The 20,151-nt window shown below is 34.9% G+C and overlaps 7 protein-coding genes across 7 annotated transcripts; 3 read left to right on the forward strand and 4 right to left on the reverse strand.

Annotated features, from left to right (window-relative positions):
- Positions 1 to 1,147: 1,147 nt before the first annotated feature.
- NAEGRDRAFT_48045 (uncharacterized protein) lies at positions 1,148 to 3,583 on the forward strand (the record flags this gene model as incomplete). Its single annotated transcript, XM_002678708.1, has 1 exon — positions 1,148 to 3,583. The coding sequence occupies one exon, from the start codon at positions 1,148 to 1,150 to the stop codon at positions 3,581 to 3,583; it is 2,436 nt and encodes an 811-aa protein (XP_002678754.1).
- A 37-nt stretch (positions 3,584 to 3,620) lies between these two features.
- Positions 3,621 to 4,635, reverse strand: NAEGRDRAFT_79250 (uncharacterized protein; the record flags this gene model as incomplete). The annotated part of the gene is made up of 1 exon (XM_002678840.1): positions 3,621 to 4,635. The coding sequence occupies one exon, from the start codon at positions 4,633 to 4,635 to the stop codon at positions 3,748 to 3,750; it is 888 nt and encodes a 295-aa protein (XP_002678886.1). The 3' UTR covers positions 3,621 to 3,747.
- An 815-nt stretch (positions 4,636 to 5,450) lies between these two features.
- On the forward strand, positions 5,451 to 6,824 carry NAEGRDRAFT_48047 (uncharacterized protein; the record flags this gene model as incomplete). Its single annotated transcript, XM_002678709.1, has 2 exons — positions 5,451 to 6,285; positions 6,343 to 6,824. The coding sequence occupies 2 exons, from the start codon at positions 5,451 to 5,453 to the stop codon at positions 6,822 to 6,824; spliced, it is 1,317 nt and encodes a 438-aa protein (XP_002678755.1).
- A 34-nt stretch (positions 6,825 to 6,858) lies between these two features.
- NAEGRDRAFT_48048 (uncharacterized protein) lies at positions 6,859 to 8,715 on the reverse strand (the record flags this gene model as incomplete). Its single annotated transcript, XM_002678841.1, has 1 exon — positions 6,859 to 8,715. One exon carries the CDS (start codon positions 8,713 to 8,715, stop codon positions 6,859 to 6,861), a length of 1,857 nt encoding a protein of 618 aa, XP_002678887.1.
- Positions 8,716 to 9,251: 536 nt separating this feature from the next.
- Positions 9,252 to 10,178, reverse strand: NAEGRDRAFT_48049 (uncharacterized protein; the record flags this gene model as incomplete). The annotated part of the gene is made up of 1 exon (XM_002678842.1): positions 9,252 to 10,178. One exon carries the CDS (start codon positions 10,176 to 10,178, stop codon positions 9,252 to 9,254), a length of 927 nt encoding a protein of 308 aa, XP_002678888.1.
- Positions 10,179 to 11,102: 924 nt separating this feature from the next.
- On the forward strand, positions 11,103 to 13,547 carry NAEGRDRAFT_48050 (uncharacterized protein; the record flags this gene model as incomplete). Its single annotated transcript, XM_002678710.1, has 1 exon — positions 11,103 to 13,547. One exon carries the CDS (start codon positions 11,103 to 11,105, stop codon positions 13,545 to 13,547), a length of 2,445 nt encoding a protein of 814 aa, XP_002678756.1.
- Positions 13,548 to 13,565: 18 nt separating this feature from the next.
- NAEGRDRAFT_65988 (uncharacterized protein) lies at positions 13,566 to 18,637 on the reverse strand (the record flags this gene model as incomplete). The annotated part of the gene is made up of 2 exons (XM_002678843.1): positions 13,566 to 18,366; positions 18,423 to 18,637. The coding sequence occupies 2 exons, from the start codon at positions 18,635 to 18,637 to the stop codon at positions 13,566 to 13,568; spliced, it is 5,016 nt and encodes a 1,671-aa protein (XP_002678889.1).
- Positions 18,638 to 20,151: the final 1,514 nt, after the last annotated feature.

Here is a 20,151-nt window from a genome sequence, read left to right on the forward strand (position 1 = left end):
AACGAGCAACAAAGTCTCTTTTCCTTCAACAAGAGAGCAAGACATCCAGATTCCTTTGGTTTTAGCAATCACTTCATTACCCAATTCAAATGCAGTAAAAGTTCTGTCATTAATCAATCGACATGACAAGAGACTTTTACCTAATCTCATAGGTCCTGATACAGTTACGATACCAATAGGAATTTTGCCAAAATTCTTGACCATTGTTCTTATAGCCTGAACTGATTCTCTGACGAGATACAATCTATCAGGAGCTCTACAATTGGAATCAACGAGACCAGTTTGAGGATTGACATATCCTTCACTTCCATTCAATTTCACCATTTGACTTGTTTGTGGATCAAAGTAGTGATCTGTAAATTGAACAAGAGGAATACTTTTCATGCCCTCTAGGGGAAAACTTTCGCCTTCATCAAAAAACTCCTCGTCCTTAACATATTCAGGGATTGATTCAATACTAATTGGTCTAGTATCACCTCTCGTAGTGGCTCTTTTAGTTACTGTTTGAGGAAATGATCTTGGAATACTTGGTGAAGGTCGTATATGGGCTCTCCTTTCAAATTGGTCAGAGTGCTGAGAATTGTTACCAACAAAACCTGGAGAAAATTGATACATTGGCTGTGGATTATTTTGAAATGGATTCACATTGAAGTATTGGTAAGGAGGAAGATGATTACCAAATGAAACAGGAGTGCTAGCTCCATCAAATGTTGATTCTGGTAAATAAGCTTGTCCAGTAACTTCATGTTGTTGAGGATTTCCAAACGCCATGGGATAGAATCCATTGTTTACATTATTGTTCATTTGTGGTTGAGGAATAATATAACGTGGAAATGGCATTTGAGAATTGTAATAGGACGGAACACCAACCGAGAAATCACTCATTTGAGAGTTTGGAGTGGTCGTTCTTGGACAATAGTTTGAATCTCCCTTATTGCTTTGCATTGTTTTTTTTGTTTTACTTGCAGAAATGATCATATCAGACAAAACGTGTGAGTGTATTATGCTTCATCTCATTACACGTTTCGATTTCAGGTTTGTAATAATAGAGTAAACGTGATCCATCACGTTTGGTATTAAAGTGGTTTCAATTTTAAAGTAATTAAAGCCAGCTCTAGCTTTACTATAATGCAATAATTAAAAAACAATGCAATCTGCTAAACCTCTCATATTATTCAAAAGCTCTGTTAATGGAGAATTAAATTCATCTGATTGTGGTGAACCTTTTCTGGTTCAAGAAACAGTCAATGAATTACTACAATTGACCGATTTACTCAACAAACCAGTCAAGGTAATTGGAGTATGTGGTCCAAAGAGGGCTGCTAAAACTTCTCTTGCCAATTATCTTGCTCAATCTGTATCATTTGAAGTTGGACATTCAATTGAGTCCAAAACAAAGGGTATTTGGTTGTTTGTAGTTGATAAACAAGATCATTCCTTAATCATTTTGGATTCTGAGGGTTTTGATGAAGCCTCAACTGCCCAAGATCAACTCTTGTTCATTATCCTGTACTTTTTGTGTTCCCTCCTTGTTTTCAATACCAGTCATGTGCCAACAAGACAAAATGTTCAAGATTTACAATTTCTAGCCGAATTTAAATCCAAGCTACTTGTATCTGAAGCTTCAACCCATAACAAATCTGTTCATCCAACCTTCTTGAATTCATTTGGTCCAAACTTTTTATGGTTGATTAGGGATAAATTCTTGAATATTCCCAACGAATTTCAAGACATGGAAGATTTCATGTTGAGAGTAGTCCTGGCAAAATCAAATGATGGAAAGGATCATTTGAGAGAAAACATTCTCACCATCTTCAATAGAGTCTTCTTTGATTTTTTACCTGTACCTGGAGAGCCATCATTCCAGTCAAAATTGGAACATGTTACAATGAATGTTATTTTGGCTAATGTTCCATTAAAAAAATTGGTCAATCCTGAAGATATTGGCGATAGAGAAAGTGTTACTTTGGAAACATTCCTTAAATTGGTTGAACTTGTTATTCATCAAATGACTCGAACTCTTAACAAGATTCCAGTAATTGACAATATTTTTCATACCATCACCTCCAATAAGGAAATTTACAATTTAAAACGTGCCGTTCAAGTATACGTTGATCACATGAGCAGGGAACTTGATGATATTGACCCAGTTGACTATGACATATTCACTGAAATAGATAAGCAAGCTGTTGCTAAGGCAACCAAAACCTATTTTGAAGGAATTCCATCTTCAACTGCAGATTCGAATAGATTACTTTCTGATCTCATGCAAAAGAAGAAGAGTTTCATTGACGACCAAAATGAAAAATCCAAAACATATTGTACCTCTCTCATCAAACAATTGTACTCGAAAATGGTTGCTCCCCAAGTAAAACAGTTAATGAATGTCAGAGGTGATATTTCCATGTTGCTTGACACTATTGATAAATTCAAGAAGGAATACCATTCGAAAGCTAAAGGAAACATGGCAGTCTCTGTTTTGAATGGCTATTATAATCATCATATTACTAAGGATTTGAATAATTTGAGTTCAATAAGAGAGTATGAAGAGAATGTGAAGAATATTAAGGAAGAATTTTCTCACAACTTGGTTCAGTTGAAGGAAGCTGAAAAATCTCTTGTCACATTTGAGAACAATATTTCTCAAAATACAAACTATCAACAAATGCTAGAAATGCAAACAAAACTGCAATCTGAACTCTTTAAAGAAGTGATGATTGCTCAGAGGGAATCACAAGCTAATACTCTAGTCTCCATTGATATGCTCTCAAAGAGTATGCATGACTCTCAGAGACAAGCTCTTAGCATGTATTCTGCAATGCAACAATCTCAGCAACAAGCACAAACTCAACAATTAGCTCTCGTTCTAGAGCATAATAGAATTGCAAGTGAGCAACTTAATCAAGCAATGGAAAAAACTACTCAAGCAGTAATTCAGTATAATGCCAATAGAGAAGATGATTCTTTTTTGGGAAAGGTTGGAAAGATTGGTTTAATAGTTGGTTTAGGTGCTTTGGCACCTGCATTGGGTGCCATTCCACATGTTGGATCTGTCCTCTCTGCAACAGCTACAGGAATGAGTGCAGTTATGGGAAAGCAATTGCTCGGACAAGAATATGACCCAAGACTAATTCAAACCAATACTACTCCTACTCCTCCAAAGGTTAGTCATAGTCCATCAGTCAATCGAGACTCCTTATTATCTCAATTCACAACCAATGCTCTCTCACAACAAGTGCATCCACAAAATCAACAAGTAACCAACAGCCATCAACCAAGAGCTGTTGTTAGCCAGCTGCCAAGAAAGAATCCTATTGTGCAACCTCAAAAATCTTCAATCACAGAGTCCACAAAATATGAATTGGGTGGAGAGTTTAAACAAGTTGGCCTCAATGGATCTTATTCCAATACTGTTACAAAAGATATGTTTCCTTATGGCTGTCAATGGGGATGTGGACGTGAAAATGTTTGTTCAAAGCCAGGCCATTCATGTGGAAGACCATCATGCAATGAGGAAAGAAATAAGAAATCCTATTTCAAAGGCACACTTGGTGTAATGTCAACAACAAGAAACAAGTTGTGAACAGATAGTAGCTCTATGGTTGTTAGTAAAATTGGTAATAAATAACTTATTTGTTTATTATTCACATTATTAGGGTTAGGGATTTAGGGTGTTATTGTCATTAGAAAACACAATGTTGCTCGATAGAGTGTTGTTACAATTGACTATTTACATGTTATGAAACTCTAGATATTGTCACAAGAAAAGTACAAGTTGAATTCCTTCAACTCTTCCACTAACATTTCGTATTGTTCCTTGCAATCTGAATGTGAAAGTACAGTCATACCAGTAATATCCTTCAGCTCAATTTCAGGTTCATTGATTGGCGTGTCTGGATTAAATAATTGAAATATTGTCAAATTTTGTGGTTTTTGTCTAAAGAATGGCATATTAATAAGATCATTAGAGGGGAGAGAGAATCTTCTTGGTCTCTCTTCATAAACTTGATCCACAACACAATCATCATCCAAATTCATTTGGTCAGAACAGTTGGGACTTGTTAAGCCACTACCTCCACTGCTATGATTACTATTTGGTGAAGCATTACTGGCAACAGAAGGAGTATTACTGCTACCACCTATCATGTGTTTTTTCATGTGTGCAAGAGGAGGAGGAGAACTAATTGCTCTATCTCTTGAACCACTGCTACCATTGAACGAAAATGGACTCAAATTACTAGTACCAAAGGCATGGGAGGATGGTGATGGAGCTGTTATGGCCAATGAACGTTGTGTGGTAATGACGATTGGTGGAGAGGATTGTGTCGATGATTCATGGTGGACATTATTCAGACAAGAGGTGGTATTGTTATTATTATGATGATTACTTTGGCAAGTCGACACTGATGAAGATTGGTATTGTTGTTTTGGATGTATCGTCGACGATGGAGAGTCATGAATCATGGTTGTACTGGTGGAGAGTTGCTGCTGATGACAATCGCCACCATTATTCAAGTCTAATTGCTGTGAGGGTGAACCAACATACTCATTAGAAAGTTGATGAAACCCCTGATGATGATGTCCAATGTTCAAACTATGACCCGTCGTCGTTAATGATGATGATGAACATATCATTGTTGGTGATGAGAAGTATGGTGAGATGCAATTTGTTGTTCTTCTTGTTGTTGTTGGTTCATTTTTAAAAACTTGTGAGGGAGAACTTTTATGTATTGATGAAAATGTCGAGTGTTCTCGTTTTGTGTTTTTGACTTGTAAAGGGCAGAATCTGTGTTGTCCTCTCTTCTCTGGTGTGTTGATGATGATTCTCAAGGTAATAATGGAATCTTTTTTCTAATGTGGTGCCAAGATAGCAACAAGTACTTGGTGTGTCAAATAGAGATGAAGATTTAATGCTGACAATTCAGAGAATAAGCGAGCAGTTGATTTGTTTTTTTTAAATGATATTTATGTCCAATTTGGTTTTCATGGGGGTTGTTGGTGATGTTGTGAGATGTTGGTGGTGGCATCTTTGCTTCTAGCTATGAAATTTAAAGATGGATGTTGAATCGAGAGAACACTTGAGAAAATGGTATTGATTCGGTTAACGGTCGACATTATCTCTATTACAGTGTGGTGTTATGAGTTTTCAACTCTTGGCGCCAATATTTTAAAATGCATGTTCGATTCAGCAATACTTAGTTTCCTGAATTAGAATATCTCTATTTTTCTTCATCAATTCGCGACACTACAGTGACTAACAATGAAGTTAAATCTCTTCAAACAGTAGTTCTAGACCGCCAAATGATTTCCAAACCTTATTATTACTTGTTTAAAAAAGAAGATTTGAATTGCTCAATAAATATTCGAAACTCCAATTCACTGAATGCTTCAATCCAATGAAGCACCTTACCTATTAATCTCTTCCTTAATAAAGTCCTGATTCTTTGCACATGAGCTGTTCTGCACCTCTAACCAACAGTCATCAAAAAAAAATGGTCCAACAACCCCATCACACCACCCCTTCTACCTTACCTCTTCATCCACCATCGCCCGCTCACATTGGTGCTAATATTTTCCACCCGAAAAGTTTGGAGGAGTATCATACTGTGCTCTTCAAATCAATATCTAGTGTTGTAATGATAAAATCAGAGTGGTGTCCAGTCTCTAAGAAGCATGAATCACTTTTATTTCAATTATCGAAATCGAGACCTGATTTGAATTTTATATTTGCTGATATGGAGAAGATACCACAGATTAAGGGAGAGCTGAATGTAAAAACTCTTCCGACTGTATTTATATTGTTGAATGAAACTGTGCATTCGAGAATTGATGGTGCAAGTGAGCATGTAGAGGTGCATATCAAGGAAATGGAAAAGGAGAAGCATTTGAGGGAATTGATTTATAACAACTTGAGGACTGTTGTATATTTTCATAGTAGATCGGGATGTAGTTCTGTAGAGTCGAAGTATGATGACTATTCTAAAAAGTATGGAAACACCATAAGGTTTGAAAAATTAATTTATGAAGAGTGTCCTCGATTACATAGAAGTTTTGTGAGGGCAACACAGGTTCCTTGTTTTTGCTTTTTTAAGGGAGGAAAGTTAAAGAAGAGATTGGAAGGTCATAATTGTAACAATCAACTCGAGGGAGCTATTCATGATCTTACCTCAGACAATCTTGATTATGATGCTCTTGATTTACTACCATCATTTGACAATTTTATAACAATCGTTGACTCTGGAGATAAGCTTCAAAAGGTTCTTGATGAAAATGACATTGTAGTAGGTATGTTTCAAATAATATTAGCGATTTATATTAATTGGATTGAATAATTGAACTTAGTTGGAGTTTTCTTACAACAACAGCTGAACGAAAAAACACCAGCATTTGGACAATTTGCGAGCTCAGTATCTCCTCAAGCAAAATGTGTTTGTATAAATGTTAATCAATTCCCTTCTTTAAGAACACAGGAGGGAATAGATACAGTCCCAACATTTATGTTCTTCCTTAATGGACACTTATTCAAGAAAGCCAGAGGAAATAGGTATGAATTGGATAGGGAACTTAAGGAAATGATTGCACAACAATCTAAAGATGAATTCAAGAGAGTTGAAAAATCTCATTATTTTCACTTTTCTCGAGATATCACCTCTCCAACTCCACAAACAAAGAAGGTTGTGGCTACAACCTCTTCCTGTCCACTGAAAGTTGGCACAAGATCGGCCAACTCCACTCCACAACCAGCACATCATTCTAAGGACTCTCAACAACACTCTAAATCTTCCCTAGGCGTCAGAACTTCAACAACAAGTATTAAAAAATAGACTAAAAACTGTAATATTTCAGAATAAAACTTATTTATTTTCCAATAACGGAAAGAACCTTCTTGGTATCTTCTTGGTAGTCCAACACATCCACAAGAATGTGCTTCAAGTATCTTACATCTGCATTCCATTGTTGAATTTGGTGTTTCTCTCCATTTTTTGGTGGTGAGACAGCTTCAGAAAGTAATATAAGAGTCTCCTTACAAATATTTTCAATCCAGAGCGAAACATGATCATCATTCTTTAAAATTTCCAATTGTTCTGGTAACTTGATGAGATATTCACCAACTTGTGAAATGTATTTGGAAGGGTGTATGGAATGTTCCAAATCTGGAAGATGGATATCATCTACATATTCCACATTTCCAATAGAGTTTTGAAGTGACAGGTAATAATTTGTTGAGGTGTACTTTGTCGAAACACTGCTGAGTATAGTGGAAATATATGATACAAGTGTGGTCTTGACTAATTCTTGGGAGGGTTGGAGGATATTCAAATCTACTGACTTTGAAGCCATGGAAAATATTGGGAATTGAGTTTCTTGTAAACTATTGTAGAAATGAGACAATTGCTTGAAGGTTTGCTCTGTCTGAATTTTTACATAATACTCAGCCATATTCTTTGCAAGAACTTCTTTGAGTACTTCCAAGAGTTTTGTTTTGATTTTTTCTTCCAATTCTTCAAGCTTTTTCTTTACACCCTGATCCTTATCATTGACCAATTCAAATAATTTGAGAGCATTCTGTATGAGTTCTCTATCCTTCACAGAGAATGAAGCCATTTCTGATAATGTTGGTACCTTTCTATTCTTGAGACTCTTATTAATTTCATTACTGACAGTCTTTTTGATGGATTGACCAAAATCATCGAAAACTTGGTTGATAACCTTGATAAAGCTTTGTGATTCAATACCATAGGTAAAGGTTATACATCTCTCGAGGGCATTTTCACATTCTGTGAAAAGGAAATTCAAAGCTTCATCAATACACTCTACAAAATTATCACTCATCGACAAGTGAGGTCTAACTTGCTTCAAGAGGTAGTCCTTCTCCTGGGTGGAAAGATATTTGGCTTGAAGAGTTGCATAAGGTTCGAATAATAATTTTTGAATGGTTTCTGATTTGGAGAGGTCATCCAATTGTTTGAAAAAGGTCTTTGTTGATCTATATTGATTCATGACCAATTGTTGGAGATCTTCAGTTTGAAGCAGTGAACAATTCTTATGTTTGAAGCAAAATTCTACCAATTTTACCTTTACATTTGTTCTAATTTCATCAGGTGATGAAAAACTTTGGAATAACTTCCTATAAATTAAATCTTCTTGTTTGAGTATGTACAAAATTTGATTGAAGAATTGTTGCTGCTTCTTTTGTTGTTCAATAATTTCCTTATAATTCTTCTCATAATATAGTTCGAATATAGTATTGACACCATTACTGGAATCAATTCTTTGAACCAGTTCAATTAATTCTCTACAAGCTTCTATATTTTTCTTTTCTGGGCTTTCCATCATTTCACTAATAAACTTTCCACCAATCAATGTTTTAATTAATTTTTCCTTATATTGCAAAAGTTTAGGTTTTGATTTAGTCTTGACTTTTTCACTGTAAGGTTCCAAAGTTTTAACACCTTCCTCTACACAACAAATTTGATTTGTCATTTCTCTAAGTGTTTCCATTGAAATTTCCACTTGTGGTTCATTAAATCCACCACTATTATTCATATTTGGACTCGTAACAGGTGATTTTGCAAGACTTGGTGATGATTGTACACCTGTTGTTGTTCCGATAAGATTGTTCACCTTGTCTCTAAATAATAAATCTAATTGTTGCATTGATTTTGTCAATGATTTTGATTGTTCCAAAGTAACTAGAATAGAACTGATGGCCATTTTGAATTGTACTAATTGTTTTAAAGTATCAAAATGTTTGTTTCCTTCATAACATTCCGAATTAATTTTCTCAACCTTTTTATATAGGTTTGTGATGGCAATAAATAAATTAATTGATTGTTCCTGCATCCTTTCAATTTCAAATAGAGCGTTAGGAATCTTTTGCATTGATATTTTAACTTCTTGTTCCATATGTTGTCCCAAATCAGAAAACAAAACCTGAACCTTTTGTATAATTTGATAAACACTAACAGTAATATCAGTCTGGGGAGAACTCGTCTCCGATGATATCACTTCATTAATCCAAGTCTTCGGATCAAAATCGTCGGCTTGAAACTTTGATGGATCCATTTTTAATTTTTTTTGAATGTTAATAAATTTATTATTGTGATCAAACCAATCAAAAGATGTGTGAAAGATCACGACTGATTCAGATGTTAGTTGTGTGAAAAAAGTAAGCAAGTTAACTTCTTAAATCAATATTTTCAACAAGAAATGAGTAATTGTGAGATGAAATCAAGATTTGAGAAAACAATCTATTTCTTCTTTTGCTTGGCAATTCGTTCTTCCATTCTTACAATCATTTCCTTAATACGTTGTCTATAAATTTCCATCAATTCATGTCTTTGATTGAGTACCATTCCCTTGGTTTCAATTGGCTCACCCATTACTACATAAGCCTGATTTCCTGAATAAATTTTCCAATCATCATATGGCCAAATATGATCAATGCCATAATGAATCACTGGAACAATTGATGCTTGAGTTTCAATGGCGAGAACAAAGAGACCCATCTTGTAAGGGAGGAGTTCTTTGCTGGAGGAGGTTTGTCTATCACCCTCTGGGTAAATGTAGGTCTGGAATAGACCTCTCTTCATTAATCTTCTCATATTATCAATGACTTCCCAAGATTGTTTTGGTATTTGACGAATAATAACCTCGCTACCAACTCCATAACTAATCCAACCAAAGAATGGGAAAAGGGCCATCTCAACATTCATTATAGTAACAGAGTTTTGAGTCTTGTAGGCTAATTCAACTATTCCATCAGCCAAGCTTCTCTGATTTCCAATTGCGAATATGAATGGACCCTTTTCTCTAATTGTTTGTTCTTCCTTTAATGAGAGAGTTTTTGTAACTTTCACATTTGGATTTTTCTCATTAATCAAATGATAATACTCAAAAGCATTGAGCTTATTCAAATTTCTAGCAATATCACTCTCGTATAATACAGTTAAACTATTAAAGAATGCCCAGAAGAATAATTTACAAAAGAATACAATAATTGGATGGATCAAATAGAGATGTGTGAGAATGACATAATCCTTAGCTCTTTGCTCCTTTTCGTGGAGTGTCATTCCCTCCTTGTTTGTAGTTGTACTTTTTTTGAAATACCTAGCTATTAATCTTTCCTTTAATCGAAGAAGAGGAAAAATTACATTCTTAATTGTTCCTACTGTCATGTTTCTTACAATTCTAGAAAAAATTGTAATAATCAAACATGGTGTGGCACCAATTACAATAATCATCCACTTGGAGAAGTGAAACATATTCATTAAAGTTTCCTTCCATTCCTTCTTTTTGCTATTTTTCAATACCAATGAATTAGGTGATGAAGTAGAAGAATTAGAGTTGTCTTTGGCAGAACAAGTTGATAAATTCAAACCTTGTCCTCCTCCACCAATAGAAAGGGATATAGTTCCAATTAAATGTTTTCCTATTACATTCAATCTCCTTCGTATGATGGGATTATTAATATTTAAATTATTCCCACTCGTTAAATTCATACTAATTATATTGTGTTCATATTCTTGCTGATGGGAAGAAGAAGTGTCTCCAGTCAGATTAATCTTATTCGGATATATTTTGCTGCTGTTGATTTATACAAATCCTACTCGATGACTTTCTTGATTCAAGATAATAATCATCACGGCCATCACGTGGTTGATTATCATGCATTTTTATTATTGGTTTGTAAACATCATCTCCATCCTTGTCTTGCGTAATCTTTGTTTATTCCGATTGCAATAAAAACATCAGCTGAAAGAACAATGTTATTTTCCTAAAGTCCATCCTTTCTCTCTTCTTCTATAAGAGTCAGTAAATCAAAAAATTGTTAGAACCATGTAGGACACGACACTCTTTTCAAACAGAATCAGGTGCATTGAAAGCTCTAGTTAGCTACTATCACACCTCTGGCTCTAAGTACCTCTCCCGTATGAATGAAAGAAGTAATTAGTGTTGAGGGTTACGTTGCTTTGAAAGCCTATCATCTGCAGGCAATCAATTTAAGCGTTAGAGTGAGGGAAAAGGCGCCAACTTTTTGGTTTTTTAAAAATAATCATTAAAAAAATATGAGACGAAGTGCTGGTTGTTCAATGCAAGCAATGTGGAGGAAGGGTTTTCTTCTTCGGAATGGAGCACTTCTTGGAAAGGGATGTTCAGCACAATTTTTGTGTGGTGCTAATGGTAATAGTAATAATAATAACGGAGGAATGTATTTTGGATCAATAGTGGTTAGGAGAGCACATTCACCAATATTTAAATTGAATCAATTGAAAGAAAATGGAGAGGTGGATAATAGTGAAAAGATTGAAGAATTAAGTTCGGAAAAGTTACCTGATTTTGATTCATTGCCAAAACCTGTGCAGGAATATCTGATGAAAATTTCTGAAAATCCAGAACAACAAAGGGTATCTTTTGCCATGAGAGCAATGCATTCAATTTTGAAACAATATGAAAATAATTTATCAGTACTGACACCCTCATTCTACAATATTATTGCCTTCAATGTAGCAAGGAAACACAAGCACTTGAAATCAACAATCAAGTTGATTGAGTTGTTTGAAGATTTGGGAGTAATGTCACCATTACTTCACCGTTATGCAATAATATGCATGACTGATAGTTCGAATATTGGACAAACACCTCTCGGAGAAGTTTGGAAGTTTTTATTCAAGTACGATTTCACTCCTCATCCAGAGTCATTCAGAAAGTTCTTAATAGCCCTCATTGATCATGGAATGGAGGATAGTTCATTTGACAAAATTATTTTCGAAATGGATCCAGAAGCTTCACAAAAATATGGAAACAAGTTGCCAGTCCATGTAAAAATTAGATTCGTGCTAATTCACATGGTAAAATATGATATATCACTAACTTGGAAGCACTATAGACCTCTAGTTTTAGCACTTATTCGAGAAAATCAAAAGGATTTAATCACTACATTTTTTGAAACTCTCTATTCCAATAATAGGGTTTATGAAAATAGTGAATATTCACCATTTGAAGCTATTTCAGCAAGTTCTGTGCCTGGTTTTTCTCATTTAAATATTGAGAAAGATGGTAAACCTTATCATCAACCACTGTGGCCTTTGAGAAAAACAGGTAAAATTCAACTCATTTCACTTTTTGTCAAGGAATGCTCGGCAAGTAAGCTTTCAGATGTTGCGCAATATATTTTTAAAAAAACAACCAAGTACGTGAGTGTAGATACCAAGAGTATTAATGCCATTTTGAATACAATGATTGAATCAAATGATATTCATGTATTTGACCTCTATAATGAGTTTAAGAGAGCCTATTCTCCTCTTATTAATATTGCAACCATTACAATCATGCTCAAAGGATATACAAAGTTTATAGGACTCACCACCGATAGTTCTCTTCAAGTTTTACTTTACAAACAAGGATCAGAATTACAACAACAAGTACAAGACCTAAAAATTCATACAGACAAGTCCTACTTTAAGAATGTCATGTGGTTTTACCATGCTTGTAATTCATTTATTGATGTTGATATGAATAACGTTGAAAATTTGTTACGATTTATGAGAAAATGTGGAATTAGAGCTGATGATGATTTTACAGTGTATATAATGATGGCACTTTCAAATAGCCCCGATGGTATCAGCTTTTTCAAAAAGTATGCATCAAAGGCAAATCCTATCGATGTAAATATCTTGAATTGGGCCCTTAAAACGAGTCTCAACACTGAATGTTTTGAAGATAGTGTAGACATTCTTTCATATCTTGGATCAGAACGAGATTCATACGTAGTGTGTTATAATGAAGAAACTTTCAAGATTTGCTTTAATATTTGGAAAAAGCTCATCTTGGTGGGTAAACCAGACGAGTTTCCAATCCACAAAGTTTTACAAGATATGGAAAAATGCTTCGCCAACAACACCCTTGAACCAACAGAGGACCTTCTCTCTTTTCTTGGGTCTGTTTTACTTAAATTTTACGAGAGTAAGAATATTGTTGGCGAAGATCTTTTGAAGAATACCATGACAGTCATTACAAAGTATTATCCAAGTGAACTCATAGTAACCAAACCAAAATTGGTATCTTTAGCATTGAGTTCAGTTATTGGAAAGGGTTCTGTTGATATTAACCTTTTGGAGAAGACTGTGACAATGTTGGAGACCTATGACGAAAATTTCTTTGATACCATTCACTATACACAATTATTGAGGATTATCAACAAGAGCAATACACCAAACAGATGGAAACTAATGAGAATAATTTTACAAAAAATGACAAACACTAAAAAACACCCAAATCTGGTGACACTTCAAACAATAGTAGAGATAATTCTGAAAGAAATGCCACACATGTACACACTACTTTTGCAAATATTGTCAATAATGAAAAATAGATTAATCTTTGACTCTGAGGCCACTGAAGTACATGTGAGAAGTAAGCAACAATTGAGCTTGTGGTTGGAAGAAGTTACCGACTTGATATCTAAAGTGCGAGATCAAGAGACAGCTTTAGCTGAAAAGCAGATGGAAGCAAAATCTAATAGTTCAGAAGATTTACAAACCTAGTTTTTTATTATTAATAAATTAGTGAATAGTTTCATACAACTCCATTGCAGTATCAAGCAATAAAGTATCAAATAGTTGGTCAGTAATAAAGTTTTTGATCATTTCTTCTTCGAGGTTTGAGGATTTCCATTTTTCTGCAGGTTTGAGGATACCAGGAATTAAAGGAATTGAATGTTTTGGAAGGTATTCATTTTCCATGTCAGAGAGTGTATGATCAACAAATTGCTCATTCTTGGATAATTCAAAGGATTTAACAAGGCTATCAAACACAAATTGGAAAGGAGTCAATTGATGAACATTGGTGTAATTATTCTTTTTCTTTCTAATATTTTCTTCTCTTCCAAAGACGTGACCCTTAAATGCAACTCCAACGTGTTCAGATTGCATGATGGTGTTGTATTCACTCAGGTAAAAATTGAATGATTCCAAGACGAGTTGATTAAAAGCATCTTGATTAGGATTGGATGACTTTTCAAGAACTGATACGTCAACAAGATTACAGACAGATCCAACCTTGTCTAGATTCTTATCCTTAGAATTGTTGTGAATAATATTTAGAAGATTTTCTACATGTTCCCTAGTTTGAATAATTTCTCCTGATCTTGGTTTTTCTTTGAGGGAAGGTAATGGACCTAGTTTAGTATTGAAAACATGGTATTCGTCATGATCGTGAATGTGCATATCTGATAAAGTTTCTCCAGTAAAGTCTTCATCTTCGTCGTGATGATCAACTTGCTGTGGAGATTGTTGCTCGTGTAAGTGAATATCATCATCACCAATAGTATTTTCGTCTTCAATAGAATCGCTGGAAAAGTCAAAGTCATCTTGCTCCAATACTTCTTCTTCCACGTGGAACTTTTCAGTTTGAGGTGATGGTTCTGAGTCAACCTTGTTTTCGTCGAAATCTTCAAAATCAGAACTAATATCATCATCAAAATCTGATTGAGCAAGCATTTGTTGCTGTTTAGCATCTTCTTCGTCATTGAGCTTCTTTAACCTAAGTTCTTCTTGTCTTTGCTCTTCCTTTCTGAGTTCTTCTTGACGTAACTGTTCCTTTCTCAATTCTTCTTGTCTTTGTTCTTCTCTTCTGACTTCCTCCAACTCTTGTTGTTTTTGTTGTTCCTTTCTTAATTCCTCTCTTCTGAGCTCTTCTTGACGTAATTGCTCTTTTCTTAACTCCTCTTGTCTCAGATCTTCCTTTCTTTGTTCTTCTCTTCTGATTTCGTCTTGACGAGTTAATTCCTTTTGGTTTTGTTCTTGTTGCTTCAACTCGTCTTTCAATTTGAGGATTCTGAGCTCTTCCTTTCTCAATTCTTCCTTTCTGAGCTCTTCCTTTTCGATTTCAGCTTGTTTACGTTTCTCCTGTCTAATACGTTCGTCCTCAAGCTCTTTGTTCCTTAATTGCTCCTTTCGTTTGATTTCCTCTTGTTGCTCTTGCAGCATTTCCATCTTTTTTCTAATTTCTTCTTCAGATGCTTCTTGCTTTTTGAGTGAATTCTTCAACAATTCTTCTTGCTTTTCCTTCTCCCTTCTGAGTCTTTCTTCTTCTTTTCTCAACTCTTCCTTTTTCTTTGAATAGGTAAGTCTTTCTTCTTCAAGTCTTGCCTTTTCTTCATCGAGTTGTTGCATTTTGAGTTTTTCTTGCTCTACTCTGTCTTGTTGTCTTCTTTGGAACTCTTGCTTTTCTTGTTCTAATTGCTCCTGTTCCTCATGAAGTCTTTCGAGCTCTTCCCTAATGCTATCCTCTCTTTCAGAATCTTGTAAGAGTAACTCCCTCTTGAGCTTTTCTTGCTTCTCTTGTTCCTTCTTGAGAAGAATTTCCTTTTGTTTTACAAGCTCTTGTTCCATCTTTTTGGCAAGCTCTTCTTCCTTTCTTTTGGCAACTTCCATCTCAATGTGTTTACGAAGATTATCTTCCTGTTCCAATTGATTTCTTCTCATTTCATCCTCATGTTCTTTGGCAAGACGTTGTTGATCTTCGAGCTGCTGTTTACTTTCATTGAGCTTGTTTTCAAGTTGCTTTCTGAGAGACTTTTCTTTTTCGAGCATTTCTCTCAACCTATTCTCTTCTTGAATCTTTCTTTCAGTCTCTTCTTCGAGTTCTCTTCTCTTTCTTTCTTCATTGAGCAATTTTTGTCTAAGAACCTCTTCCTGACCCTTGAGTTTAACAAGATTTTGTTCTTCTTCTAACTTTTTTCTGAGAGCTTCTTCCATCTTTTTAGAAAGCTCCTCTTCCTTTCTTTTGGCAATGAGCTCAATTTGTTTTCTAATTATTTCTTCCTGCTCGGCCTGTCTTCTCTTTAATTCTTCTTCTTGTTCCTTCAAGAGCCTTTGTTGTTCCTCTTTATGTTTGAGAAGTTGTTGTTCCATCTTTCTGTCCATCTCTTCCTCTTTTCTTTTAGCGACTTCCATTTCGATCTGGACACGAAGCTTTTGCTCTTGGTCGAGTTGCTTTCTCTTAAGGTCATCTTCTTGCTCACGAACAATACGTTGTTGCTCTTCAAGTTGCTGCTTACTCTTGCTGAGCTTGTCTTCAAGTTGCTTACGTAAAAGTTTTTCTCTTTCAAGCATATCCTTAAGCTGAGACTCTTCTTCAAAGAACTTTTCAGTTGTTTGTTCGAGTTCCCTCCTCTTTCTCTCTTCAGATAAGAGCTTGTGTCTCAAAGCTTGCTCTTCATTCTTGAGTTTGAGAATATTATTTTCTTCCTCCAACTTTCTCTTCAACTCTTCTTCCATATTTCTGGAGAGTTCATCGTCCTTTCTCTTAGAGACAAGTTCAAGCTGCTTACGAATAATGTCTTCTTGTTCAATATGTCTTCTTCTCATTTCCTCTTCTTGTTCTCTAGCAAGACGTTGTTGTTCTTCGAGTTGTTGTTTACTCCTACTGAGCTTATCTTCAAGTTGCTTACGTAAAAGTTTTTCCTTCTCAAGCATGTCTTTCAATTGCTTATCCTCTTCAGATAGCTTTTCATTGGAATCTTTGAGTTCGCGTCTCTTGGCCTCTTCTTCGATGAACTGAGTGATGATTGACTCTCTTTGGGCAAATTGTTGTTCAAGTCTCAACCTCATCTCTTCATCCCTCTTTCTACGTTCATTATCGATTTCTTCTAACTTTTTTCTAATAATTTCCTCTTCTATTTGTCTCTTCATTACATAATCTTGTTCTATCTTCTTCAGAAGATTTTCCTTAATTTCATTTTCAATTTTTGCCTTGAGATCCTCTTGAGTGATTTCTTCATCAACTCTCTTCAGCTTTTTTCTCTTTACAGAATTCGATACAGGAGAAGTAGAAATTTCCTCAGATGATGTTTCGCTTTCATAAGAGGTTTCTGAAAGCTTTTTATCTTGAATCATGAGTTCATTCTTGACCTCCTTGATCTTTTGCTCTATCTTCTTGGAACGAAGCAATTGTTGTATCTTGGCCTCTTGCTTCTTCTTTTTGGAACGAAGAGCTTTGAGTTCCATTTTCATATTCTCAATGTTTCTTTCTCTCTCTTCGAATTCTGTTGAAACACTCAGTGTTTCTTCAAAAGACATACTCGAAGTAGTATCCATCAAAGATTCTTCTCTAAGAAGTTGACTATTATGAATATTTTCAGCCTTTTTACCCAGCATTTCAAGAGCTTCTTCTTCTTTTTTAATTTCATTTTCCAACTTCTTTTCGAGCAAGCTAGCTCTTTTGATGTTTATCGAAAGAATACTCTCTTCTGATTGTTTGATTTTCTCAATTACATTGAGAGAATCAATTAATCGCCTTGAGATGTCTTCCTTAGACTTTTCATCAGGCTTTTTACCTTGAGGAGAAGTACCAACTTGGGCATCCATCGTTAGTTTTGGTTTTTCAACTTCTTTAAAAATTTCTCTATCAACAAAGTTTGGATGAGAAACAAAATTAGGTGAAGGCTTAGTGTAAACAATGTTTGTAGGTTGGCGTCTTAGAAGGTCATCAGTACTAGGTAATTCAAGTATCTCTGGACTTGATGGTCTCTGTTCAGTCCAAGCTTGTTTTATGGTATTATTGTTCGATGGATGGTTTTGAATATAGGACGAGTTATGATTATCTTGGTGGGATGTCACAATTACTTTTGACATTGGTGGAGAGGAATGGATTGGGCTGAATGGTTGTTGAGCGAAAATGGTTGGCTCTGTTTTGTACATTTCCTTTCGTATCTCTGAGTATACGTGTGGGAACATGACTTCTCGTCTGTCAATCTCGGAAGGGTATAGATTATGATCATAATATAATGGTGCAGAATATGGCCTAGTGTCCGTTTCTGACTTGGTCTTTTTAACTTTCTTTTTCTTTGCATCTCCACTTGATTTTTCCCCTTCCTTTTTTTTAGATTTTTCTTCTTTTCGTATTGAGGAAGAAGGTGGAGTCTTAGATCTATGTTTCTTTAAAAGAGAATCCAAAGTTGTTACTATTTTTTGTTCTTGTTCGGATGTCATCTTTTTCATCTTCTTCTTTGGAGAAATAGATTTCTTCTTAGGTTTTGGCACTGTCTTGCTTACATATGCTTCTAATTTTTGAAGTGTTTGTTCTCTCTTTGTCCTTTCGGCTTCCTTTGCCTTATTAATCTCTGCTTTTTGATTAAATATTTCCTTCTGCTTCTTTTTCATAAACTCTTTTACTTTATCCTCATCATAGGGTTTCTTTCTATCCATATAATAAGGCTTTAAATCAACCTTAGGTTCTTCCTTAGGTTTTGTTATTGGAGCTTTTTGAAGGACTGGTGGTGTTGTGGAGGAAGACTTTTTTGGTGGAGCTGAAGATGGTCTTGTTTCATAGGGTGATTTTTTGCTCGGTGTTGATGATTTACTACTCAAAGAAAACAAGGTTAGAATTTATCAAGAATTCAAGAATTCAACACTTACGATGTGTTTGTTGTTGTGGCTGTATTGGGTTGTTGTTGATCTGTTGCTGTATTGTTGTAGCTGTTTGTAAATAAAACTCGTGATGTTATTGTTGGTATGGCTGTATTATAACCAGAAAAGAAACTATCTTCCTCATGTATTGGATCCCTAACTACCTCAGGAGATGCCGATTTTTCTTGGACGACATTGTGAGGCGATTGGGAATGTGTGGACATTTTTTTTTGTATTTGGATGAAATTTAGGCGCCAAATTTTGGTACGAAAATGTAAAGAGTTTGGCGCCAAGGATTTCCTGAATCAATAACAATGAAAATGGAAAATTATTTTCATCATTCAAGTGTTCTGAATGAATTTGTTGTTTTTTCCACTTTCACAAGTTTGAAAATGTAATGATTACAACAATATTTTACATGCATAATGTAAAATACAATAATACTAGTAAGGTGATCAAAGTTGTAGTACCTCCTGATAGACTTGAATGTAGTGTCATTGAATTGCCTGTACACATGACAGAATCTGCCATATCAAAACTCTTCCAAGAACCTTGATAAACTCTATTAATTCCATTACTTGTTGATAGACATCTAAAATCTATCAACTCTCTCGAGTTACAACTTGCATAATAATTCTCACACGAGGACATGCAGAGATTGTAAATTTGTGTTGACTCGTCCCTACTCACATCACATAGTGGAAAGAAGTGTTGACAAATGTAACGTCTTGCTGCATTGTAGCACTGACTTTTTTGAAATAATCCCTTGTGATAGACTTCCGAGTTGAATGATAATAATGCCTGTCTATCACTCAATTTTAAATAATCAACAATTGTCAAGTTGTAAGAGTCAAAGGTTGATGAAGAATTGGTGAGTGTTAAATTATTAGATATGCAAATTCGTATCGATTCGTTGAGTGTCATGTACTCGTTGATAGTTTCCAAGCAGAAAGTTTCGTTTGCATTCGTTTGCGAAATAAAATCATAGAGAAGAGGAGAAGATAGAGAGGTACATTCACCCGAACAAGATCCATAGAAATTGTTATTGTTTAATGTTTCCGATTCGTTCATAAGTGTGAACACCAAGAGAATGACAAGAAAGAATGAAGGATTTTTCATGTTGTTGGAATTTTTTTTGATTTGTGAATTGGCCAATAATTATAATCACCTCAATTTTTGTCTCGAAACGAGGATGTGCTTGCAATTTAAATTTTAAAAAAAAAATGATGTCAGCAACAGGAAATCATCATGAACAACAAAATAATGAACAACAGCAGTCGGAAAGAGCCAACCGTAAAAAGATTTTAGATGCTGTCTTGGAGTATTATTCAGAGGCTTTTTCTATAGAAAAAAGTAACGAGCAAATTAAAAACAAAATGGACCTTTGTTTACCGAAACATGTCTGTAAGCGTATTTCATTTAAATTATTGAAAACAGGAGCAAATATAAATTCCATTAGTGAGAAAGTTTTGAAAATTCCAAAAAAAGAAAAGAAAATTGAAAATCATGAAGAAGTGCTTCTTTCCCAAGCAGACTTGGATGATTTTAATAAGGAACCAACACAACATGACACTGAGGAGAAAAAAAAACAAATAATGGAGTATACTGAGCAGTATGTTCAGAAAAAGTCACAGAGTGTGCTTTCACAGATGGATAGTATTACTTTTCCCAAAAAGATTAGAGCAAGACTTGATCAAATTTCTAATATTATTGCTAAAACCTGTATTCATCTAGAAGA

This window comes from Naegleria gruberi, assembly GCF_000004985.1.
Source record: "Naegleria gruberi genomic scaffold NAEGRscaffold_16, whole genome shotgun sequence".
NCBI classification, from domain to species: Eukaryota; Heterolobosea; class Eutetramitea; order Acrasida; family Naegleriidae; genus Naegleria; species Naegleria gruberi.